A 25964-nucleotide genomic window follows, 5' to 3' on the forward strand; every position below is an offset into this window, starting at 1 on the left:
AATCGAAATGATAATATTTTGGATATATTGGATTAAATGAAATATATTATTAAATTTAATTTAACCTTAAACATTTCCTTAAGTTAAAAACTTTTTTAAAGCCCTGTGGTCTCAGTGCCTCAACACAGCACCTATTAATTTCTCAGGTAAGCTCCGTGCCAGTGCAGCCAAAGCAGATGTGCAGAAGGTCCTGCTCGTCGTAGTCACGCAGGGACTCTGGCTGAGGGAGCAGCTTCCATCTAGATCACTGTCAGTCACCTTGCCAGAGGGAAAGCCAGAGCTCTGGAGGATATGGCCCTGGCAATTAAATGTTCTGGCCTAGAAGTGACACCCGTTGTTTCTGCTCACAGCTCATTGGCTGGAACTAGTCACATGGCTCTACTTAACCACAAGGGGGCAGGGCGATCCTACCCTGTGCCCCAAAGGCAGAGAACCAGAAATACTTGGTGGACATGACTAGCTTGGTTTCTAGCGGCTTTTTAAAAATTTCTTTAGAATATATAGAATTGAATAATAGTAAAAAGTAGAGTGGAATAAAATAGGAAATATCAGAGGGCATCACAAGATTTTAAAGTTATGATTGAGGCTCAATAAATATTTGTGAGATGGTGAAAATTCTTTCTGAAAATGGATCATAGCCACAACGAACATGTCTTTCTTGCTTTATCACTAACAAAGTGTTTGCCCACTGGTTATCTCATGTGGGGTATTATGGGCCCCCTTGATGGATGACGAAACGGGCTCAGAGAGGTGAGTGATCTGCCCGGGTCACGCCGTCAAATGGCAGAGCTGGGACTTGGGACTAGTAAGATAACTAATGGAACTCCCTCATCAAACCCCAAACTTTTTTCTCTTTCATTTATCAACCCCGATAACTTGCTATTCTTTACTTCTTTTAATAACGCTAACATTTAACATATACTGAGTTTAATACTATTATCATTGTCATTTTACAGCCGAGGAAACTGAGGCTCAAACAGATGAGATGACCACCCAAGGTTACATAGCCCCTGGTAAGCTCGGCGGGACTTGGGTTCATATGCAGGTCTATGAGAGTCAAGGCTGTAGTTGTAATGCTCTTTTGCCACCCTGGCTTTTTGAGCTGGTTCTGGAAATCACTTGAATGGCATAATGGATAGGTTTTGAGGGAACTTCCCATGATTGTTTGGTTCATGTGGTCCCAGCAACTCCTGCCTATTACCTTGGGCCCTTCTTACATTCCTAATCCCAGAAGGGCAGATAGTTTGAGATCCTGCATAGAATCTGGAGCCTCAATAACCCACGGACATTAAGAAACACACACGCGCACACACTAAACAAAAGATAAAGACTCCCTGATATTAGTAAGTGGAACCAGGTGACTAAATTATGCCAGGGTTACATTTTAAAGATCCTGTTTCACTTCTAGCTTTATGGGGCTTGATGTAAGCTTTTGGGAATGTACTTTTATGAGATTCAAAGATATTTATTCTACATGTCCTTTAAAAGCTCCTGTACCATCAATAATAATAACTAATATTTAGTTCCTGCTATATGCCAGGCACTGTGCTAAGACATTCACGTGGATTATTTCATCTAACCCTCAATGACATCAGTGAGGTAAGTGTAACCCAGGACTGTGGAAGTGAGAAGAACCCTTGTGATACGTGTGGAAGTGGCCTTAGCTGGGATTCTCAAGTACTGATGAGATCCAGCCTCTGCTCTGCCTCTAACTGCAAATTACTTACGGGCACTTTGATCCTCAGATTTCACATCTGCAACATTCTACCTTTAAGCTGGATGATCTAGAAACTCCTGAAGAGGAGGGGCTTCTCTGAGCAGTGCTTAGCACAAGAGGACTGCATAAACAGCACTATTACTATAATCCAGATAGAGACCATATTTTCTGAAATGAAAATCGGTGTGTACAGTCTGGCAAATGAAAGCCCTCATAGGGACCATGAACAGGGTATTTGAAATTGGAACTTCCCTGGAAACCCTGAGTTACAAAGTTTCAGTTTGGTTGCTAGCTTGTTTGCCACCGGGAAATGAAGCAGCACTAATTCTTATCTTGTAACATTGGTTCACACTTACCCACTGCTCACGATGCACCAGACTCTGTGCTAAGACGTTTACAATGGTTAGCTCCTTTAGTCCTCACAACCACCCTATGCGATCATCTCCATTTCACAGATGAGGAAGCTGGGGCTTCAAGAGATGAGCAATTTTCCCAGGGTCTCGCTACTGGTAGGAGATGGAGTCCAGACTGGCGCTCTGACTCCAGGGTCCTCATTCTTACCACCCTGCTTCCCCTTCTCCAGCATACTGAGGACTTAGCTTTGGGAGGTAGATCAAGAACAAGTCCAACCCAAGCCCTGCTCACATGGAAGATGAGCAGAACATATGCTTCAGGCTCTTTGTAGCCAGTTATCTCATGTATTCCTCCCGTCATCTTTCTGAGGTATGCGTTACTATTGACCCCATTTGACAGATGGAGAACTTGAGGCTCAGAGAGTTCAGACAAGTTGCCCAAGATGAACTAGGCAATGTGTGGCAAAGCCGAGATTCAAACCCAGTCCTCTCTGACTTCAAAGCCTTGGCTTTAAGCCATGGTTTCTCACCCTTGGCACAGCTGACATTTGGGGCTGGACAGTTTGGAAGGGGGGACTGTCCTGTTCACTGGAAAATGTCTGATAGCATCCTTGACTTCTATCCACTAGATGCCAGTAGAACACTCCTCCCCCAATTGTGACAACCACAATTATCTCCAGACGTTGTCAAATGTTCCCTGGGTGCAAAATTGCTCCCCGCTGAGAACTCTTGCTTCCGGCTGGCTGACTGGGCCACCTCAGTACTGGGGACTCAGGCAAAGTGTTGAAAAGAAATTTTCATGACCTTCTTTTAAGAGACTGAGAGCAGGTGTTCTGGCTCTGTGACCCAGAATTTAGCCACCCCCTGCACAGCAAGGTACCGACCGGGACCTGCAGCCTGCTGGAGAGAGTCAGGGACACCTGCGGGAACTTTTGTCTCTAGACCAGCCTGGTGTGCTCTCACCCAGCAGGCCCCGTCATCCGTGCCTCTCTTGCCCAGGCTGAATTTGTCTGGAGGCCTTTAAGGAAGCTGCCCGATGATTGTCTCTTGGCTCAGTTTAGCTTTACCTCTGGTTTTTGATTTTAAATGGAACTAATGACCATTTAAGATTCAGATTCCGCACCAACTGCCCAGAACCTCCTCAATGAGCAGACTGGAAGCCCCGTACAGCCTAATTCACTGCTCGCACCTCAACAAATGCCCCTGCCTCTGGCAAGTTAGACACCTGGAATCCTTCCAGGCATCTCCCTCTCTATCAACGACGAATCTCAAGCCATCACCAAGTCCTCTCAGTTTGGGATTCTAAGCATGATTTGGATCCTGGGGTCTCGTGCATCTCGCATTTCCCCAATCCAAGCCACCATAGGCTACTGCAATATCCTCTGAAAGGCACCCACATCATTCACTCCCGCCTTCCGGTCTGTTTTCACACTGTAGCTATAGTAGCCTTTTAAAAATGTTAATCTGAATCCACCCACCCACCTACCCCTTCACACACATTCCTACTCCTGTCCTAAGTCATTCAGTGATGCTTCCTCTCTTTCCCCTTCACTCTCTCTACTCCAGACATACTGGCTTGTCTGTTCTCAAAAGTATCATATTCTCTCCACTGCAGGGTTTTTGTATATGCTGTCCCCTCAGCCTGGGTGTTCTCACAATCCCTCTTTGCTTAGGTAACTACACTCATCCTTCAAGGATGTCTTCCCTGACCACTTCTCACTCAACCCGAGTCTAGGTCCATATCCATCATTACATGTTCTTAGAGCAGCATCTCTCTCTTTCCTCACTTTTATCTCAGCTTGCAGGGTTATTTGGGGGTTGCTTATTTGTTTAGACTCCTCTTCCCCATAAGACTGTAAGCTCCACAATGGGAACAATGTGTCTATTTTTGCTCGTCATTGCATCACCAAAGCATAGTATATTGCCTGGAATATAGCAGGTGCTTTTTACATACTGATTGAATGGCTGAATGAGCTCATATAATCCTCCCAACAAGCCTGTGAAAATTCTGCCTGAGTCCAGTGCTCTTTCCCTGCTCTGACTTCCTATAGCACCTGCTCTCTTGGCATTATATGATGGGGAGCAATAGACGCTGAAAGACATGAAGGGCTCTGGAGCCTGACCAACTGGATTCAAATCCCCCCTCTGCCACTTCCCAGCTGTGTGACATTGGGTAAGATCCTTAACATCTCTGTGCTTTAGTTTCCTCTTCTATAAAATACCAGTAATAATAGTACCTGTCTCATGGGATGGTTGTAAGGATTAAATAAGTGAGCTTCTACAAATTCTGTTATAAGGGTTTGGCACATAGTGTGTGCCCCATTAATCTTAGTTACTATTTGTATTATTAACAGAAAGAGCATTGATTCTGGGATTAGATGAGTCTGGTTTTCTCTCATATTTGCAAATTATTCCCTGGGTGGACAAGTCACGTCACACCCCTGAGCCTGAGTTTCCCCATCTGTTAAGTTGGGAACTCAAAGCCTACTTCAGAGAAGGCCATTGTGAGAGTAGATAGGATGAGAACAAAGCACTCAGCACAGTGCCCAGTGCATGGTAGTTCCCTTCCTGATGGGTTGAATTGGTCCCCGTTGCCTCTTAGACAAGAAGCTCCCTGAAGTTAGGCTTCACATCTGCCTTATTCAGGGCTGTTTTCCCCAGCCCCTCTGTACCTGGCACATAGTAGGTGTTCAACAAGTAGTTCTTTACTGAGTGAATGAATCAATAATGACAGGGACCATGCTTTGCTCATCTTTGACCAACCCGAGACTAGTGCGATACCTAGTATCTAATTTCAATAAATGTTTGTTGACAGAATAGATTTTTAAAATGCTACTCATTTCTGTTCCCAGTCCCACTTAAGTGTCTGAACTGAACTGAGAAAGAGACTTGTTAACTTATCCTGAATCTCTCTAGCCTTAGTATTTTTATTTGTAAAATGAGGCTATTAATAACATCTACCTCATAAGAGTGCTCTGAAAAGTAAACGAAGCAATATGTGCTCAGCACATTGAAAATGTTGGTTCATTATTATTCCCTTCCCTGAGCCTTGGTTTCCTCATCTGTGAAATGGGCATCCACTCCCACATTTATTCATTCATTACTCAACAAACACAGCGCCCATATGTGAGGCATTGTAGTTAAGACCTAGGGCAGTTAGAGAAGTGAACGAGCCATGGTCCCTGCCGTGAGGATCTAAGTTTGCTGTGGGACAGTATATGAATAATAAAAATCCAGTGAGAGAAGAGCCATAATGTGTGTGAAGTCTATGGGGGTTAGGCGTATGGGGGTGGGATGGGAGCTCCAGAGTTTCAGTGAGCTTGCTAGGGAGATTATAAAAGGTTATGGTATCACCAGCTTGGTGTAATCACCAACATGACATCAGTCTGAAATAGAGTTGTCCCCTCTGGGCTCTGGTTTTTGTAGGCTGAATCTGTGGAATCCTGATGCAGCCTCAATTTCTACCCTGACTCACCAGCAATCCAGAGACTGGTCTAGGTGTCACACTCACAGTGAGGATCCAGTTCAAACAGATACAGCCTTCTGAGACTCTGCCTTGCCTTCCTCCCCTTCTCCTGGGTCCTCCCTTCTCGGGGGACTGAACAGTGATTCCCCTACACTCTCCATGTGGAATGATGTGTGGTGCCTCCAGTGCCTGCTGGGTTCCTGCCTAGTTCTCCAAAGACAAGCCTCCCCCTTCCCAAGGTGGGTTCCGGAAGGGAAATTCTTGGGTGTTGGAGATTGGAAGAAGCCAGACCAGGTCTCTGGGCTCCTGCACCCAAGTGGACCACATGCTTGTCTCTGATGTTCACAGCTGGTTTCAGGGAACTGAGTGCCGCCAATCAAACTCAGGAGAGACTGAAACATCGAAATTAGAATTTTACATTTAAGCCAGGTGTGCTTGTGGGGCTGGGAGGGACTAGTCAACTCCAGTGACCAAAATATTTGCACCTGTTACCCAGAGCTATCTTTTATTCTCAATTGAAAGAAATTTACATGCCAAGGGTATTTAAACATCAGGGGAGGGTCTGCTGTCAGTGGCCTGGCCAGAGGCAGGAGGATGTCTGAGTCCCAACGGCCAAGGGTAACAGGCCTCAGGGAATAAGCAAGATTTAGGAGAGCCCGTCTGGGCCGCTTCTTCTGTCGGAAAGGCCTCCCTGCAGTATTTTCTGTCTCATCAACACTGCATTTCATTTTAAATTGCAGCTGAAAGCAGATATTTTCCCTCTTGCCTATTACACCTCTTAATTTGTCTCTCCCTCTGCTGTTATTTGTCTCTATGAAGTGTTTTGCGTGAAAGACCCACCCAGCACAATGTTTCTTTGCCTTGGGTTTAATAGGAGGGGAAGGCACAGAGAGACTTGAGTCCGAGGAGGAAAGTGTGAGGGCCTTGAGGTCGAGACACATCTGTGTCTGGGAATATATGCCTGGCAGTGTGTACGTGTGTTTGGACCTATCTGTTGTGTGAGTGTCTGTGGGTATGTGTGTACATGTCAATATTTGTACTAATATGTATTACATGTGCTTTGGTATAATCACTTATACTTAAAGTGCTTTGGTATAATCACATACCTAAATTAAGTGTATGTTTGTGTGCAGGTACACACCGCCATGCAGTCTCTGAGTGCATCTGGAGCTACGCATAGAAGCACACATGTGCACATAAACACGCAGGCATCTGGGTACGCACGTCACATGCTGTGTGTGGTCTTCTACGCACACGACCAAGGTTCCTTCTCCTTCCTTGCACTCAAACCACTGTGCTTAGCATCCCTCCCTGCCCCACCCAGGGGCCCAGGCCTGGTTTGGGGCCCGTAGGCAAAGGAAGGCAGAGCTGTGGTCTGCGGGGGGGTGCAGTGGAAACACTGCCTTAGCCAGGCCCAGCCCGTCCTCACAGCGTGCCACAGCAGCACCACCGCGGCTCCCGCGGAAGCTCTCGGGACCCCTGGGCAGGCCCCCGCCCCCTGCCAATCCTGGACTGGCACTGAGGGGTGAGTGAGGTTACCGAACGACCGCCAGAGCCCTCCAGACAAGCTGGATGTCCTGCCCCCTCTAGGGGACCAACAACCGGAGCGGCGAGGGTTGGGGGTACAGGGGACGTCTCGGTCGCTCCCAGTCCAGCGAATGCTGGGCACTAACCAATGGGCGACTGCGGCCCAACGGGGATCCCTCCGAGGCAGCCAATGACCTCGCTCCTCTCTCCACCCCCGCCAACCCCGCGCAGCTGGACCATTGGTGCTGGTGGGATGGGGGGGAGTGTGCGCGGCGCTGGCCCTTCGAGGGAGGGGGCGTGGCTTGGAGTCCCAACTCCTCTCCCCACCCGGGCTTTGGCCCCCGCACCCCCTACCCCAGCCGCGAGGCCATTGGCCTGGCTACGGCGCCGCGGCGGAGGTGGACCACGGGGCGCGCAGTGGGCGTGGCCCGAGGGCGTGGCCCGGCGGGAGGCGGGGCCGCGGGTGCTGTCTCAGTGAAAACCCGAGCTGCCGCGGCAGCGGCGGGGGCGTCCGGGTGGTGTGCGCGCTTGTGGGGCGCAGGCTCGGCAGCAGCGGCGGCGGCGCGGCGGCTCAGTCTACGGCGGCAGCGGCCCGTCTGGAGCGGCCGCGGTGAGGACGCCAGCTGCGGCTGGGGAGGCGCAGCCGGGACTGCGCGCTCCGCGGAGCCGGCGGGGACCGGGAACAGGTGATCCCAGCAGGAACCCGGAGCCCTACCGAGTTGGCTGGGCGGGAGCCCGCACTCCCGTGCGCAGCTGCAGCCGCCCCGCCGCGGCTGGTCGCGAAAGGCGCCGGGCTCCAGACAGGGGGCCCGGCATCCCTCCGCTCCCGGGGGCCCGGGAAGACCCTGCTCCGCAAGCTCAGAAGTGCCTGCCCTCCCTCCCCGGCGCCCGCTCTGCGGCGGAGCAAAGTTGTAGACGTGTCCCTATAGCCAAGCCCCGGCACTGTCGCGACCCGGCCGGGCCGGCGCGCTCTCGGAGCGCAGCTGACACGCCGGCCTCGCCGCCACCTCTCCCCCGGAGCCGACCCCCCTCTGGAAACTGCTTCTGAGGCTAAAACTTTGGGCCGAGGGGCTGAGGGCGGCTCGGAGCGGGGCCGAGGCCTGCGTGCGCCCCTCCGCGCCGACAGCCTGGGCGCCGCGGACGGCATGTGACGGCCCCGGCGGCCGCCGCAGCGCGGGAAAGCGCGGGCCCTGCGGGCTCCGGCCGCTGCGAGGAGGGGCCGCGCGGCGGCCGGAGGGAAGGCTGCGGCGCGCGGTCGACCCCTGCGGGCCCGGGCCCCGAGCCGTGCCGCCTCGCTTGCCCGGGCCCCGCCGAGGCTGCTGCTCCCCCGTCCCGGCGCGGGAGGACTCGCTCCAAACTCCCTGAACTTAAGGAGCAGCCCCCGCAGGGCGAAACTCTCAGGGGCCCCCACCCCGGGCGGCGCCCCTCGACGACCTCCCCTCGCCGAGCCCCCTGCTGACAAGTGCCTGGACTCCCAGGGCCTCAGGGGCCCGGCCGGATCTGACTGTCCCCAGCCCCGTGCCCGGCGAGGATGCTCATGAGGAAAGTGCCCGCTTTCGTCCCGGCCTCCCCGTGGGGGCTGCGGCTGCCGCAGAAGTTCCTCTTCCTTCTCTTCCTCTCCGGCCTCGTCACCCTGTGCTTCGGGGCCCTGTTCCTGCTGCCCAACTCTTCTCGCCTCAAGCGCCTCTTCCTGGCCCCCCGGACCCAGCAGCCCGGCCTGGAGGCAGTGGCCCAAGTCGCCGGCCACCCCCTGACCCGCGAGCAGGAGTCGCCTCCGAACCCGGCCCCCGCGGCTCCAGCCCCGGGTGAGGACGACCCCAGGAGCCAAGCCAGTCCCCGCCGCAGGAAAGGGTGGCTGCGGCGCACCCGCCCCACCGGGCCGCGGGAGGAGGCCACGGCGGCTCGGGCCAGCAGCGCCACGGCCCTCAGACCGCAGGAGGGGAGCATCTCCTCTAGCTTTGACTTCAACGCCTTCCGAAGCCGCCTCCGCCACCCGGTCCTGGGCACTAGGGCCGACAAGAGTAAGGAGCCCCAGAGCCTAGTTCAAAGCCAGCGGGAGAAAATCAAGGAGGTAAGGACTCTTCTACCCGCACAAAAGAAAAGACCCTCTTGTGCTTCCATCCATTTCCCCTGGGCCCAGTCACTCCCGGGCTCCCTGCTCTACTCTAGGTCCTCCAGGCACACTCTGTACCCTCCTCCCTCCTCCCCAACTTCCCACCTTCACTCCTACCTGCACAGTTTTCCACTACCGGGTTCAGTTAATCATCCGCACCCCCGATGGTAGCTGAACCACTGGACCAACTTTCCCCCACCCCCCGACTCTGGTCTTTCCAGTCCAGTCCTCAGCCCAGGTGGGGCCTGCTCCCTCCCTTTGTGGAGATGTTTTAATAAGATTTTTGTGGCGTTGCTAGTTAGGCTTATTAATGGACACCCTTTCTGTTTGAAGGGGCCAAGAGCCATGTTGTTTCTCACTCTGTGTCTTTAAATTGTGACATCTCCCAACCCCCTTTAGGATCTGCTACCTGGAAAGCCAGGATTTGGGGGGTATTTGGTGACCTGCAAGTGTTTTGCAGTCTAGCCAGCAACCTACAAGCCAGAGGATGTTGTGCATTCTTGCTAACTGTTTCTATTGAGCTTTGGAACAACTGCACGTAATTGCGTGTGATGCAAGGAGCAATGATCCCTAAGGCAGTGGTAATGTCACAGAACCTCTGAGGTTATTGGCTTAGTGTAGCAGGTCTTGGACTTGCTCCCTGTAGGGATTGTACCAGAGAGAGGTTAGAAGGATCACTTTGAGTCTGAATCTTAGTCTTAATTTAAGAAACCAAAAGCAAACGCAGCCTCACTGTGGCTTGAAGACAGTTGCCAAGCCACCACTGATAGCTAAATGTTCTGCTCAGTCCCTGTTAGAGCTGCCTACTGTTGGAGCCGCCTGCGCAAGGTTTTTGCCCAGCACTGCAGAGGGGGCTGCAGTGACACCCCCGGGCCACGAGGGGGCTGTGGGCAAGCAGTGGGCCAGGGTCTCCTCCCTAGAAAGGAGAGGATGCTGCCCCCATCCCCGTGGACCCAGAATGAAAGGACTGCTTCTGCCTGGACTTCTTGGTTTGCTGCCGAGCAGTCAGCAAGTCTGCCCTGATTTCCAGGGAGAGCAGGCAGCAAGAGTCAGGACCTGCCCTGTCAAGACCTGCTCAGAGCCAGTGGAGAGCTTAGCTGTCCTCCTCTCCTTGTCCAGTGTATCCTGTCTCCCAACGCCCACCTCTCCCTACTTATCTCTGCTGTTGTTACTCAGCCTTCTTTGCTAAGCCCTGTGGAGACTCTATCTTAACCAGCAATCACTGGACATTTTGTGATGTCAGTAGAGGAAACCACAAAGACGAGTCCTTGTTTCCCGTGTGCAAGCGCACACTCTCAGTTTCCAAATTCTTGTTGAAATCCCAAAGGTTAATTGAAGCCTGGAACTTGCAGTCGCTAAGAGAGGGGCATCATTTCTCCCCCACTGTTTAAGGAGCTGTGTTGTTGAATACTTACCTGAACCACCCCAGCTCCCTTTCCTAAAGCTGCCTCTGAAAACATTAACCCTTTCAGACCTCCTTGGAGGGCAGTAACCCGCAGTGAAATTACGTTTAAACTATATGCATGCAGTTTTTCACGGGGTGTAGAGCTGCCGTCAGATCTTTAAAAGGATGCCCCAAAGGATTAAGAGTTACCTACTGCCCTCTTCAAAAGGTGCTTTCTGCATTTGCTTCTAGATATGGGACCCATTTCTGAGAGCCTGCAGTTGGAAGCCATGTGGGAAGGTGGGTGGGCTGTCTAGCGGGGGACCAGGTTCTGCCCCTCAATACAAAGAGAACCTCCCTTGTGGGCAGAGGCTGGGGGTGGTGGGAGGTGTGGAGACTCTTCTTTGCAGGTGGATGTAAAGTAACACAATGGGTGGAGGTCTGTGTTGGTTGCCAGATGTCTGGATCTTTCTATCTGGCATCGCTGTACACCCCTGGTAGTAGCCGGAAGCCTGCTCGTCTATACCTGCAGTTGTTCAGTGAGCCCCCTCTTACTATCTTGAAGATGTTAAGCTCCTCAGAATGGAGGGGACGGGACTATATACACTATTATATTTTGAAGCCCATTTTCTCTTCAGGCTTCTTGAGTTTGGACCTCCCCCGGTCCCCAAACAACCTGAAAAAATGTGGGGCAGAGTGTTTGTTTTAGCTGTTAACACAGAGTTAACTTCCCTGGTGTCCCACCTGATGAGGAATGCAGTTGACAATTGCTGGAGGATGTCTTTATTTCCTTCTCATTTAAATTTCTATCTGTGCCATGCCCATGGGTAGATCATTTTAGAAAGGTGCCTGTTTTCATAAAAAGGACTGTTGCTTTCCTCTCTGGCTTGTTTTTTTTCCGGGCATGGATTGATTAGACCCCAGGAGCAGAGGGACAGCTAGCATCAGATAAAAAGGGCTCTGTTCTTATAAGATGAGGTTTTTAAAGCGAAGGTAAACTTCAAGAGAGACTCAGAGAGGGTGATAAATGAGAGAGAATAAAGATTGGACACTTGGGCTCTAGAACAATGAAGCATACTTATGAACATTCTAGTTTGAGAGATGGACATGGGCTCAAGGTCTCTGCTGATAAGATGGGCTGAAGCTGCATGTTCTGGGTGTAGACACATCAGGAAAGAATCTGTCACTAGAACCAACATTTTCTCCTCAGTTCGCAATTTTGGAACCTTGGAGGAGGCAGTGTGGTGGAAAGGGTAACCCGGAGTACATTGATTCGAGTCTCAGCTCAACTGTCTGACTTTGGACAAGCCGCCTCCTCTCCTTCCTGGACCTTATTTTTCCTTCTGTAAAATGGAATGAGAGAGGGGGGAAGAGGCTGGTCACAAACTCTTGCTTCCAGACCTGGCCCCTAAGTAGACTGCCAGTCTGGCCAGGGACTCCATAGCAGCTGGGCTTTTCCCAGCTCTGTTTTCGGCATGTCTTAGTTCCATGAAGTAAGGGAAAATGTTGTGTTGTTGTTGATGATGGTGATGGTGTTCACTGTTGTATCCCTAGCACCTAGTCAAGAGTAGATATTCACATAGTTGATTAAGTTAAGTATTCCTCTCACCCAGATTGAACTTTAGAGATGGGATTGAACAGTGACAGATCCTCATCTTGGGATCATGGAGAGTAAAGGGATTGGTGAGAATGAGAAACGGCTTGCTAGCAGCCTTTCCTTTCAGATCTGATGATTATATAGGAAATTATTGTTATAATTATTTTAGGGGACCTTGGTCATAGGTGGGTTTCTCTTCAAGTTCAATAGACTTTTCTCACACATGACAAGAGTTGGGAGTGAATAGCTTGTCAGGGTTACATCCCAGTGAAAGGTTTCGCACTATGTTGTGTCCTACTAATGATGGTTGGTTGCTGATCTGGAGCACCTCAGTTGTCCCTTCAGGGAAGGGAGCTTTTGTTAAAGGGAATTGGGCAGAGTAGGGCTGTGAGAACATAGCACTGGAGTGGGGCTGCCCCTAGCCCATAGGAAGAATGTGGATTGAATTTTACCCCCATCCCCATCCCCTCTGCCCAGTGCCCTTATGCACCACTGTATGTGGCAGTCGCCCTGAGTGTCCAACCTGTGTTCAAGTCCTTGCCATGCCATCAACCCTGGTCTCAGGGGAAAATTCCTGTTTATCACTGGGCCTCAGTTTTCATGCTAAAATGAAGAGACTGGCATTTAGGGGAGCCTTTTCTCTCCCTCGCTCCCACCTGTTTACTCTTTTGTTTATGGATCTGCCCAAGCACCTAGAATAGGATATGACACTTAGTTGGAGCCCACAGTGGCTACAGGAAAGATCTATAAACTAACAGTTAAGGTTACCGGTGGCAGAAGCTGGGTCTTCTTCCTGAGGGTACATGGAATTCTAAAGAGTCGTAGAGTAGGGGCCACAGCAAGGTTTGGGGGCTTGGCTCTGTGACCCAAAAAGCCTTTTAGAAGTTGCAGTAATTTTCCAAGTGCAAGTCTAACTTAAAGGGACTGGAGAGGTGGCAGCCGTTTGTAAAATCTTTCATGTCTGGATAGCAGGCATCTGGAGGATGCCCGAATCACCCTGGAGTCTCTGAGACTTGGCAGGGAGTGCCCCAGCTCTTGCCTTCCATGTCTGCTGTGTTAAGCCTCCAGGATATTGCTCGTCGTGATATGTGACTATGTCTGAATAAGTCATCTTGGCAAATGATCTTTGCTCCCCATTAATGGGCTGGTTCGTTAGTCATGTGTGGTTTCTCTGTGTATCTGATTTATCACTGCTAGTCCCAGGGACAGGTAGAAAAATTAAAAGGCTTTGTGTTCTTTGTAGCATGTGAATCTGAGGCTGTGAGATGTTCAGGATAATTAATATTAGGAACACCTCAGATTTAAATAGCTTTCCTTCGAAGAGCTCTGTTTCAGTTGAAAATCCACTGAAGATTTTTCGCCCTTGTCCTTCAGTTTCTCTCTTGTCCTGCTCTATGATACATTTAATATAGACGGGAAGATTGCCCTATAGTAACCAGACAGGTCCGTTGGGAGACCCTTACATCATAAGCCCAGCTATACACTTCATTCTTCTTCCTTAGAACTGAGCACTGCAAGTAGACCAAAGCTCAGACCTTGTCCCCACCAGGTGTGTGACTTAACGCCCACAGGTTGGCTGGATCTCTGCTTTACTGTTAGCCGCACCATGATTTTCGGGACTTGGTGCAGGCATTCCAAGAGCAATTGCTTCTCAGGCCTCACATCCTTAACTCTGTCTTGAGTGTTAGCTTTAGAAACAAATAGTACAATGACTTTTAAAAGTCAGCTGCTTATTTCACACTGTAGTTAGCAGGGCGGGTAAGAACATAGATTACCCTGCAGTTTTCAGAGTGACTGATTTACATCTGAGCTCAGGAAATGCCTTTTCTTTAGCTCTTCCCGAAGACTGATCCATTACTCCACCAAAAAATAAATATTGTGATATATATCAGGCATACTTTGCTCAAAGGACTTATATCTTTTCTCTTACTGAAGAAAATAAATCAGGCTCGCAGATTGGAAAGCCCCATGCAGGGAAGCTGTTTGGTAATCTAGGTGGGCAACGAGCCTGTAGGTACTGTCTCTGGCGAGGGGAAGGTGCCTGAGTCTGCTTCCTAAGTCAAGTCTGCACTAAGGGAGGTGATGGAGACTTCAGGAAATTCTCTCGCTGCCTTGCTTTCTTTAGCCAGGTCAGGAAAGACATAACAACGGTATTATGGACAGGATTCAGGAGAGCATAATGAGCATTTATTACATTAACTTTAAAAGAGGGGCCATACTTGGAGCAGGGATGAATGTCATGAACCAAGGATTATTATTATTCCAGTTCTGTGCATCTGCAGTCCAAAAAGACCAGGCTCATTCGAATAAGCTCTGGTTCTTGATTCCCCACTAACCTGGGGCCAAGGCCTTACGCACAAGTATTTGCATAATTTGGGGAAAACAACAGACTTTTTAAGCTCTGTGTTGTCATGGCAGATGATGGTAAGAAAAAAACTGGAGATTCCTTAAGGACTTCTGAGGACTCAAGGACCTCAATCCCACTCCCCTTCCCTCTTTCACCCCCACTAGGCTCTGGGGGCTAGTTAATAGCCAAGGCAGTATGGTTTTGTTTCTCTTAAATGCAGGGTGTGGCTGAGATCGCTGTCAGACCTGTTTTTTGGTGTCTCCATCCCCAAAGAGAACTGAAGCCACGGAGACCATAGCTGCCATCTGTGGCCTCAGTGTGGTGGTCCAGTTGTAGGTATTTCTTCCCTTGAGAAGGCTGTTTTCTAAGATTTGGGTTGAGGGCTCTCCAAACTCAATAGGCAGGTGGTCAGAACAGCTCTTACTCACAAGGGGGTCTGAGTATGTCTCTTAACTCTGAATTTTCATTAATTAAAGCTAAGACTAGGGAGGTTGTCCGTCTGTTTTAGTGCAGTACCAGAGTGGTAACTTTTACAGAAGAGACTTGGGCGTATTGATTAGTGTCCTAAATAGATAAGCAATAATTATGCTTTCACCTGGCATGCTCTGGGAGTCAGTTGCTCTACAGGCGAAACTTCTAGGCAAATACCTTTCACTAAATAACAACCATTTTCAGTGGCTGAATAATAGTATATTCTTCTCCCCTCGTTCCACCTCTGCCATGACTTGGGGTCACCATAAAATCCACTGTGCAATACAGCATGTCCCATAGCGCGTGATGAGTCGTTTAGGTAACACTGCCGGCCCCTCAATGACTGTGTTTTGTGTTCTCATCTTATTTTTTTTTACAATGACCCTGTGATGCAGGTGCTATCTATTTATTTCAGTATAACTTACAGATAGGGAAATGCACAGATCTTAAATACAAAGTTTGCTCGATTGCAGAAAACCGTATAAACCACACCCCTACGAAGATATAGAACATTCCCATCATCTGAGAAAGTTCCCTCTGCTCCTTCCCAAGCAGTCTCCCATCATCCACCCCCAACCACTGTTTTGATTTGTTGCCAGAGATTAGTTTCACCTGTTCTAGAACTTCAACTAAATGGAGTAGTACAATATATGCCATTCTGCTCAAAGCTTCTTTCACTGAGGCTAATGTTTTTGAAATTCATTCATGTTGTGTGTATCAGTGTTTCATTCCTTTTCATTGTTGAGATATATTCTGTTGTATGAATATCCCACAATTTGTTTATCCATTCACCTGTGGTTGGACTTTTTGGTTGTTTCCAGTGTTTGGCTATCAAGCTGTAATGAACATTTTATGCACCATTCTTTATGTAGGTATATTTTCATTTCTTTTGTGTCAATATCTAGGAGTATAATTGCTGGCTCATAGAGTAAATGTATGTTTAACTTTATAAGAAACTGGAAACACTTTTCCCAAGTAGTTAGACCCACCAGCAAAGTGTTGAGAGTTCTGCATTTCCATCAACACTTGGTATTGTCCACATTTTTAGGTTTAGCTATGATATTTGATGTGTAGTGATATTTAATTGTGGTGTTTTTAAAAAAATATTTATTTATTCATTCATTCATTTATTTTGGCTGGGCTGGGTCTTAGTTGCGGCATGCCGGATCTTCATTGTGGCGTGCAGGATCTTTAGTTGTGGCATGAGGACTTCTTAGTTGCGACATGCATGCAGGATCTAGTTCCCTGACCAGGGATCGAACCCAGAACCCCTGCATTGGGAACGTAGAGTCTTAACCACTGGACCACCATGGAAGTCCCTTAATTGTGTGTGTGTGGTTTTTTAAAATTAATTAATTTTTAGTTTTGGCTGTGTTGGGTCTTCGTTGCTGCATGCAGGCTTTCTCTAGTTGTGGAAAGCAGGGGCTACTCTTCGTTGTGGTGCATGGGCTTCTCTTGTTGTGAAGCATGGGCTCTAGGTGCGTGGGCTTCAGTAGTTGTGGCACACAGGCTCAGTAGTTGTGGCGTGCAGGCTCAGTAGTTGTGGTGCACAGACTTAGTTGCTCTGCGGCATGTGGGATCTTCCTGGACCAGGGCTTGAACCCGTGTCCCCTGCATTGGCAGGCAGCTTCTTAACCACTGTGCCACCAGGGAAGTCCCCTTAGTTGTGGTTTTAATTTTTGTTTCCCTTTTAACTATTGATATTGAACATCTTTTCATATGTTTATCTGCCATTTCTTTATCTTTCTTTTAAGTCTGTGTTCAGACCTTTTGCCCCCCTTTTTTAAATTAAAAAAAAATTGAGTGTTTATTATCTTATTGAATTTTAGAAATCCTTTGCTCATTTTGGATATGTCCTTTGTCAGATGTATATACTCATGCTCTATGGTTTGTCTTTTCATTTTCTTAATAGTGTCAGTCAAAAAGCAGAAGTTTTAAATTTTGATGAAGTCCAGTGTATCAATGTTTTCTTTTATGGTTAGTGCTTTTGTGTGTACTTTAAAAAAAGAATTCTTTGTCTACCCCAAGGTCATGAAGATGGTATCCTTTTAATTCCAGAAGCTTTATCATTTTAGTTTTTACACATTTAGGTCTCTCATCTGCTTCAAATTAATTTTTGTATATGGTGTGAGGTAGGGGTTGAGGTTCTTTATTTTCATTTAAATATCCAGTTGTTTAGCACCATTTGTTGAAAAAGCTTTCTTTTCCCCATTGAATTGCTTTGATGCCATGTTAGCTTAATTTACTATATGTATGTAGCTGTATTTCTGGACACTTCTGTTCTATTGATTTGTCTTTATGCCAATTCATACTATCTCTTTTTAGTGTAATTATTAGTATGAGTGTGAGCTAACCGTGTTTTTAGAGTTCTCATTCATTTTTTTGTATCATTAATTTTTTATTTTTTTAATTAAAAAAATTGTATTGGAGTATAGTTGATTTTCAATGTTGTATTACTGTCAGGTGTACAGCAAAGTGAATCAGTTATACATATACATATTTCCACTCTTTTTTTAGATTCTTTTCCCATATAGGCCATTATAGAGTATTGAGTAGAGTTCCCTGTGCTATGCAGTAGGTCCTTATTAGTTATCTATTTTGTATATAGTAGTGTGTATATGTTAATCCCAATCTCCCAATTTATCTGCCCCCCCACACCTTATCCCCTGATAAGCATAAGTTTGTTTTCTAGATCTGTGACTCTACTCCTGTTTTGTAAATAGGTTCATTTGTACCCTTTTTTTAGATTCCACATATAAGTGATATCATATGATATTTGTCTTTCTGTGTCTGACTTCACTTAGTATGACAATCTCTAGGTCCATGCATGTTGCTGCAAATGGCATTATTTTGTTCTTTTTTATGGCTGAGTAATAAGCCAACCATCTTGCTATTTGTTTCCTGGGGTTTTTTGGGTTTTGGGGGTTTTTTAAAGTTTTTTATTGAAGTATAGTTGATTTACAATGTTGTGTTAGTTTCAGGTGTACAGCAAAGTGATTCAGGTATATATATATATATATATATATATATATATAAAACCTTTTTCACATTCTTTTCCATTATAGGTTATTATAAGATATTGAATACAGTTCCCTGTGCTATACAGTAGGTCCTTGTTTCAATTCATACTGACTTGATGCTGGGGCTTTATAGTAAGTCTTAAAAACAGGTAGCATGACTTCTCCAACTTTGAACTTCTTTTTCAAAATGGCTTTAGTTATTATAAGTCCTTTGCATTTCTGCCTACATTTGAGAATAAGCATGTCAGTTTCTATGAAAAATCCTGCTGGGATTCTGATTGGATTTACCTTGAACCTATAAATTGAATTCCTCTGAACATTTCTTTTAGTGTAGGTCTACTGGTGACAAATGCTTGCAGCTTTTGTTTTCTGAAAGTGTCTCTATTTTGCCCTCCTTTTAAAAGGGTATTTTTGCTTGATATGGAATTTTAAGTTGACTTTTCCTCACTTTCTTTACATGAAAGACCCATTGTCTTGTAACTTGCGTTGTTTCTGATAAGAGATTAGAGTATATTCCCCTGCACGTAATGTCTTTCCCTTCCCATTGGATGCTATTAAGATTTTCTCTTTATTTTTAAGTCATTTGATTATGCTGTGCCTAAATGTGGATGTGATTGTTTATCCTTCTTGGGGCTTGTTGAGATTCTTGTGTCTATAGGTTGATATTTTTCTTCAAGTTTGGAAAAATTTTGGCCCATATTTTTCCTACCCTAATCTGTCTTTCTTTTAGAACTCAACTTACATATAAGTTAATTTGCTTGATATTTTCCTAGAAGTCACTAAGTCTGTGTTCATTTTCTTTTCAGTCTTTATCTCTGTGCTTTGGTGTGGATAATTTACATTAACCCATCTTCAATTTCACTGAACTTTTCTTCTGTAATATCTAATCTGTTGTTAAGCCCACCCAGTGAATTTTTAATTTTCAGGTATTTTTTTACTTCTAGAATTTCCATTTGGGCCTTTTTCATTGTTTTGGGCTCTCCAATGTTTCACATCTGTTCACGCATTGTTTCCAGATTTTCTTTTAAGTCCTAAGGCGTATTTGTAATAGCTTTCCAAAAAGTCTTTTTTTGCCAACATCTTTGTCATCATCATTGGGTCTGTCCCTGTTGACTGTTTTCTCTGTGGTTATGGGTCACATTTTCCTACAACTTCATGTAACACTAGTCATTTGTAAAAATGTTATGCCAAACATTGTGAATGCTGCCTTTTTGAGATTCTAGATTCATCTGCTTTTAAGCACTTTTTCTCCCCTCTTTCTGTTAGGCTGTCAGCTGTCACTTCTTTTGGCTGTCAGGATACCTGCCTCTGGCTGCTTTATTCGCTACTCTTCCTATTTTGCTATTTTCTAACCTGCAGATGGCTAGGAAACCATTCAATCTAGCTTGTTAGCATTATATATAAAGTACAAATAAGTAGACCTTGAGTAAGTCTCTGAAGACTCCTGAATCAAGTGCACAAACTTTACTGTGTATATTTTGGTATAGATTAGATATTTAAAGATTCCTATTTATTTTTGGTAATTGGTATTGGATGCATGAAATATAATTTTTTGTTGAAACTATATCCTGAATAGATACAGTAATTCTCAAAGGTTATCTAATTTCTGGTTGATGTCATCTTAAACTATTTGTGCATTTTTTGCTCATCTGCTTTTAGGTGTTAGAAGAAATATGTGCTGATATCTGTGATGTTCCAGCAGTCTCCATTAGTGCGGCTTTCAGGATTTTTTAATCTGTCAAGTATTTTCTCTGGTCTCCCTACCTTAAGTGTAATGATTACTTTTTAAAACTTTGTTTGTAAATCCCCACATTGAAAAAAAAAAACTATTTGTATAGTCCAAATTGCTGATTACTGGTCAGACGGAAGCTAAATATATATGGCTGAAGGATTTCCAAGGACTCTTCTGTGGGATCTGATCTCCTATCTTCCCCTCACTCAGGAAAGTTCAGTACGAAGTAAATGTAGTGTTTCATTGCAAAGGCTACCTTTAATTTCACTTGTGTCACTTGGAGTGGGTGGGAGTGTTGAATTAAATTTACAAATCTCTTATTTAAGATCCCTCTCCCCCATTTTCATTCCTGGAATGAGCTTTTAAGAGGTTAAACCTAAACTTTGCCAAGTAAATGCTGATCTCCTGGGAAGACATTTTGGCACCTTTTTTGTTTTTCTGTACTTGTGTTCTTGACGTAAATCAGCAAATCTTCCTCCTTTCCAACTCTCCCAGAAGCCATTCTCCATGTCTGTCACATACCTTACAGAGCTCTGGAGTAGCCTTGGTTTTTAATTATTAGGATCAGTGGGAAAAGAAGACTTGCGTTTCTTGCTTTCAGAACTGGACCTTTTAGAGAACAACCGATAAGTATAATCAATTTTGCTCCTTTAGAGTATAAGGAAACCCTTTATAGAGAAAGGTTCATGTTTTGACAGAAAAATAGCTCAGTTTAGAGACTTCTCTAGCAGTGTCGGATACAGGCCTTTTGGGGTGTGTGACTACACAAAGGGCAGAGACTTCACACTTCCGTAGTCTCAGAGGTGGTCTTGTGTAACAGCCACCCTATAATCATGGAGGGAGCTCTGTGTCTGATTATTGATCCTTGAGTAACTAAGAATGGTAGCAGAGTGGTGTCCATCCAGATGAGACTGAGGGAGACAAACAACATTAGACATTTTCTGTGATTAAGCACTGGATTCGATTAAGGCATAATTAGATTCTCTGTGCTCTGAGTAAAGGGCTCTTAAACTTGGCCCAGTGGGAGCAGAATTCTGGTTTGTCAGCCCTGGAATTGAAGTTTTCTTGCATGTTAGAGAAGAGGTTTCTGACTCTCTGGCCCCTGTACCATCCATTGTCTTTTAAATTCTCCCAGGGAGAATTTCCAGGGGGCCTGCTTAGAGGGCAGTGGGGCCTGGACTGGGCTAATACCTATCCCCTCGTGGACAGATCAGATCAGAGATTCCTTGTGTGTATTCTTAGTAGAGCCCTAGCATCCCGTTAAGAGTTTAGCTGATCCCCACAACAGCCTTGTGGCGTACACGGCATGGACCATAATCCCATTTTATAGCTCAGATAATGCACACCCTGCAAAGGCAGTGACCAACTCCAGGCCCCGCCAATTTAAATTGTGATGCACTGACTCAGACCTCCTCTCCTGACTCTTTGGTTGACGTTCTTTCTATTATGTTCTCTGAGGGCTCAAGGGTGACAATTTAGAAGAAGAGTTTTCACTTTGGGATGAAATAACGTAGAAATTGTCATAGTCTTGGTAGACCTTCAAAAGAACTGGTCTCATGAATCTTTAGAACAGGGATTCTAACCTTGAGTGCAGTCTGGAATCACCTGGGGGAACTTAGTAACTACTGATGCCTGAGTTCCTATCCCAGAGGTTCTGACTTAATTGGTCAGGAGTACAGCCCAGCGTTGGGATTCTTAAACACTTCCCAGATGATTCTCATGTACAGCTATGCTTTAGAACTCGCCTGTTGTAGTTTCCTCTTCACCGAAGCTGTATCTCCTTTCTGTCTATATTTCCCTTTTACCCACTTTTGGAAGAGGTTGGAAATTTTCTTTATTTATTAAGACCTAGACCAGGATCAGGTAAGAAAAAAAAAATGAGCTAGAGAAAAGACTCAGTTAAAACAGTTTTCCAGTGTTAAGAACATATAATGTTAACATCAAGAGAAGTCATACGTTTATTAAAAGTTTAAGAAAAAAATCTTGGAAACACTATCTATTGAGCCTCAGTTATACACTGAAAGCTATGTGAGCTAAAGGAAAAGTAGAGATGAGTCTCTGGCTTTAAGAAATTTTATAGCTTGATAGCGTCATGTGTCAGAATCACTTCCCACTACATACGGATGCATGGAGGAAGGGAAGCATTGGTTAGCTGCATAAATATTTGCCTGTCCCACTTAGATTTGGGGGGGGGGGGAAGCAGGCAGAACATAAACATCTGGAATGAAAATATTTGCTTGTTCAGAAGTTGATTTCCCAAAAGGCCATCAACCTCCCTCCTATGGCTGCCTCTGCCCCTTTCCAGTTAACAGAGTAGCCTTTCACATTGCTGCTTGGGCCCTAAAATCAAGTAACAGATGCTCAGGCAACAGATATTGAAGAAGTGAAAGAACTGAACCCTGTCCCAGGTGTTCAGACTCAGGGCAGCAACGCTGCAATTTCATAGCATCACTGCCTTGCCAGGTGCTGGATGTTACTGAACCTGAGCATTGCTGTTCTGGGTGGATCAGATCAAATCTACCCAGGCCACCTCCGCGTGGAAGCTGCAGGAGGTGAGACTGTGCCATAGATGAGTGTGAGTATCCTTCCCACGGCTTAGTGATGGTACCCCCCGCCCCCGAGAGCTCTGTTTCCATGCAAGAAACCTTTGAATTCTCAACCTGTGTCAAGTTGCAATCTTTCGTCAGTCTGCCCCAACTATTTCTGGCAAACTGTTTGGCTGACATGGCATATAGAACAAGTCCTATTCATGCCAAACTCATTTCATTCCAGCTTCAAGCAATGGACATTTAGTGTAGGAGCATTAATGGAGAGGCAGACTTCAGAGAAGAAATTTCCTTCTGTTGCTAAATCTTATGTTAAACCATGCTTACTCAGAGCCCTCTGGCTGCAGGAAACAGTGACAAGGGTGGAGCTTGGCAGATGGCTGTAGCTGTGGCTTCCTGGAGGCCTGTGCGGGGAGACGGTTGTTTGTATATTGGTTTTCATCTATGTATTGGTCTTATTTTCATCTTCCTGAGGTGCCCAGATGCCATGGTGATAGATTGGTTGGAAACGACTCATTTATCAGGGTTCCGTGGGGGACGTAGTTTTCTTTCTCGTGTGCCGTAGAGTCTAAAACGTTTAATTAGATGCTGAGGCATTTCTGCATGGGTCCCTCTCTTCCGGCCCTCCCAGGTGGATGCCATTCCTTAGTTTGGAGAGGGTCTGGGGCTTTCCTGGGCCCAACTTCCTCTCCCTTCATTTTCTCTTGATACCATCCTCAGTCCTCCCTCCTTTTAGCTGCTGTTTTTTCCCCGTCATTTGTGTTCTAGAAACCACCTTCATGTGACTGCTGGAGTTGCAGAGCAGATTCGTGTTGGAAATCTAGCTGTCAGACAGGTCCAAACCAGACCTTACGAAATAACGTAGTTGAGCTGATACGCAGCGAGAGGAGTATTAACTACTTGCGTGTGTGTTTTCTTCCGGCTCAGCTTTTCCGGAGAGCTCACCTTGTTCTTACCGCCTGCCAGGCGATGCCCTAGATGCTGAGGAAGCAAAGATGAGGCTTCTGTCTCCTGAGTACCACATCTAGGCAGGGTGCGACAGGTGTGTGTGTGTACGTAATTGTAGCACCATGGAGGTGCCCAAATCAAGGGGTGAACAAAGGGCTGGGAGTCACATCAACTTGAGGTGAGCTTGGGGGAGAGGTTGGTGTTTCAGGCAAATGTGGAGAATACCAGGCGTAGTGGGCTTCTCGGAGAGCAAGAGGCTCCATGTGCTGCATCTGGTGGGGGGATGTTCCAGGTGTGGATGTGGAAGGCGAAGTTTGGAATGGCCAAGGTTTCTACCTGGGGTCAATGGGGACATCAGGAAGTGGGGACAGTGAGAAATCCTGGGAGGGGGAGATGAGTTGAATTCCAGACACAATAAAAATGATATGCCTTTGAAATCCAGGTGGTTGGAAATACTGGTTTGGGACTCTTTGGGGTGATGGCACAGGAGATGCAGATTTAGAATGGAGTGCTGGGGGCTGAAGACTTGAGCGCAAAGCCATTCGAGGAAAGCCTGGACAGAGAGGCGCAGGGGTCAGAGCCTTCAGGAGCATAAGTGTTTTAGAGAAGGAACGGAGATTTGGGGAGCAGATAGAGGCAGGTGGCCGAGGGACCAAGAGAGCTTCCTTTTTCCTTTCACCAATGGTTCTGCCACGCCTGGCTGCCCGCTGAGCCCTGTACGCAGCTCCTGGGCTGATGTGGGCTTGCAGCCCGGTGCCCTCTCCTGAGCGGCCTGCCTTTAGTTTCCTCTCTTCTTCAACCACCTCCTGGCTTCAGAGCACTGCCTTCACTGGTCACAGACCCCTCGGCTTTCCTTCCTTGCTGGCATAGAAGATTAGAGAGTCTGTCTCTCCCCTTTGTCTTCTGATTGTATATCAGGGCCTCTGCTAAAAAGAGCCGGTGTTCTGAGCTGTCTGCTCTTTGATTTCCAATTGAGAGCCCAAGAGCCAACCTGAGGACAGTGTGTGACTCTTTCCCGGCCTGATGCTGAGTGAGCTCAGCCTTGTAGCAGAACATGGGGAGCCCTTCCTTCATCTCCTTTCTAGAAATAGGGTGTGTGCATCCTCCGGCCTGACCACACACTAAAGATGTGTGGCCAAAAGATTCACAGGCCAGCTCCTTCCTCAGCGAAGGAGGAGGCCACGTGTTGGGGGAGGGGGCACGGTTTAATCTTCACTGCTGTGGAGGAAAGGAAGACATTGTGGAGTGGTGACAATGCATTTTGTCTTTTCCTTGTGACCGTAAGCGGTGACCAGATCCCACCACGTTCTTCTCAGCTTGTGGCCAGCATCTCTGCTCCAATGGGAGTGTTCTCTTGAAACGAAGCCCCTGACCACTAAAGGGAGGGTCATTTGGCAAAGTCCCTGCTGAAACTGCCATCTAAGGCATGTCTAAGTGGCATTCTCACCCAGGCCACCCTTCCAGACTTTCTCCTGAGAGCTGAGCCCCACCAGTGCTGCATAAGGTACCCTGTGTCCTGGCCTCAGCCTGGTATTGAAAATAGGCTGGACCATACATCTAGAAGAAATCCTGAAAGCGCTGGTTCAGAGCAGTCCCTGTCTGGTTGTAACCTGGTAGTCCTGGCTTTTTCCGCCTTGGCCAAATCATTCTGACTTTTCCTATGGTGGTTTGAGCATCTTACAGTCTGAATATTTAGGTCTGCTCATCCTCCTGGGATAACAGGTGCGACGCGGCCAGTGCTGGTTAATGCAGGTTTATAGTTACCGTCGCAGGGCTGAAAGGTGTGTGATGTCTTTCTCCCTCATGGTCACCGTGTTTTCAACAGCAGCCTGGGTTGGGTTGTTCAGCCTCCTCAGAGAGGCTCTGAAAGCTGAAGTGAGTTCCTGTTCCTTCGTCTGTGCCTGTCCTCATAGAGTGTTTATGTTGGTTGTAGCAGCCCCACCAGCTAAGGTGAAAGTGTCCAACTCCCTGACTCTGTGCACATTGGCAGTGCTGCCCCCTGGGGGGCCCAAGCCAGCACCCCCTCTCCAGTCCTGGAGCTCCAGAGACCCCAAAGTCTTAGCAAGGCTGCAGAGGCTGCTCGGGGCACCAAGGAACTGCACGCACTGCTCTGTGAGGTGGTGACTGTTTTTTTTAATTACAGGTAGAATACGCATAACATTTATCTTTTTTTTTTTTAATGTTGAGCCTTCTTTTAATTAATTAATTAATTTATTTTAATTTTTGGCTGTGTTGGGTCTTCGTTTCTGCGCGAGGGCTTTCTCTGGTTGTGGCAAGCGGGGGCCACTCTTCATCGCGGTGCGCGGGCCTCTCACCGCCGCGGCCTCTCTTGTTGCGGAGCACAGGCTCCACACGCGCAGGCTCAGTAGTTGTGGCTCACGGGCCCAGTTGCTCCGCGGCATGTGGGATCCTCCCAGACCAGGGCCCGAACCCGCGTCCCCTGCATTGGCAGGCACACTCTCAACCACTGCGCCACCAGGGAAGCCCACATTTATCGTTTTAACCGTTTTAAAGCGTACAATTCCGAAGCATTACGTGCATTCGCAGTGTCGTGTGATCATCACCACTATCTCATTCTGGAACTTTTTCATCCCCCCAAGTGGAAACCCTATACCCACTGAGCAGCCATGTCCCATCTCCCACCCCCACCTCAGCCCCTGGCAACCACCAATCTGCTTTCTGTTTCTATGCATTTTTCTATTCTGGATCTTTTACATAAATGGAATCATACAATATGTGGCCT

At 47.1% G+C, this 25964-nt stretch overlaps 1 protein-coding gene across 2 annotated transcripts in view; it reads left to right on the plus strand.

Moving 5' to 3' along the window:
• Positions 1 to 8594: 8594 nt before the first annotated feature.
• The window catches only part of MAN1C1 (mannosidase alpha class 1C member 1), a 132484-nt gene continuing 115114 nt past the window's right edge, over positions 8595 to 25964 (plus strand). For both annotated transcript variants that reach the window (XM_065879372.1, XM_065879381.1), the window contains exon 1: positions 8595 to 9134. In XM_065879372.1, coding sequence (XP_065735444.1) covers positions 8595 to 9134 — 540 coding nt within the window. The remainder of the gene's footprint in view (positions 9135 to 25964) is intronic.

The sequence above is a fragment of the Phocoena phocoena genome, chromosome 1, assembly GCF_963924675.1.
Source record: "Phocoena phocoena chromosome 1, mPhoPho1.1, whole genome shotgun sequence".
In the NCBI taxonomy this organism is placed as follows: domain Eukaryota; kingdom Metazoa; phylum Chordata; class Mammalia; order Artiodactyla; family Phocoenidae; genus Phocoena; species Phocoena phocoena.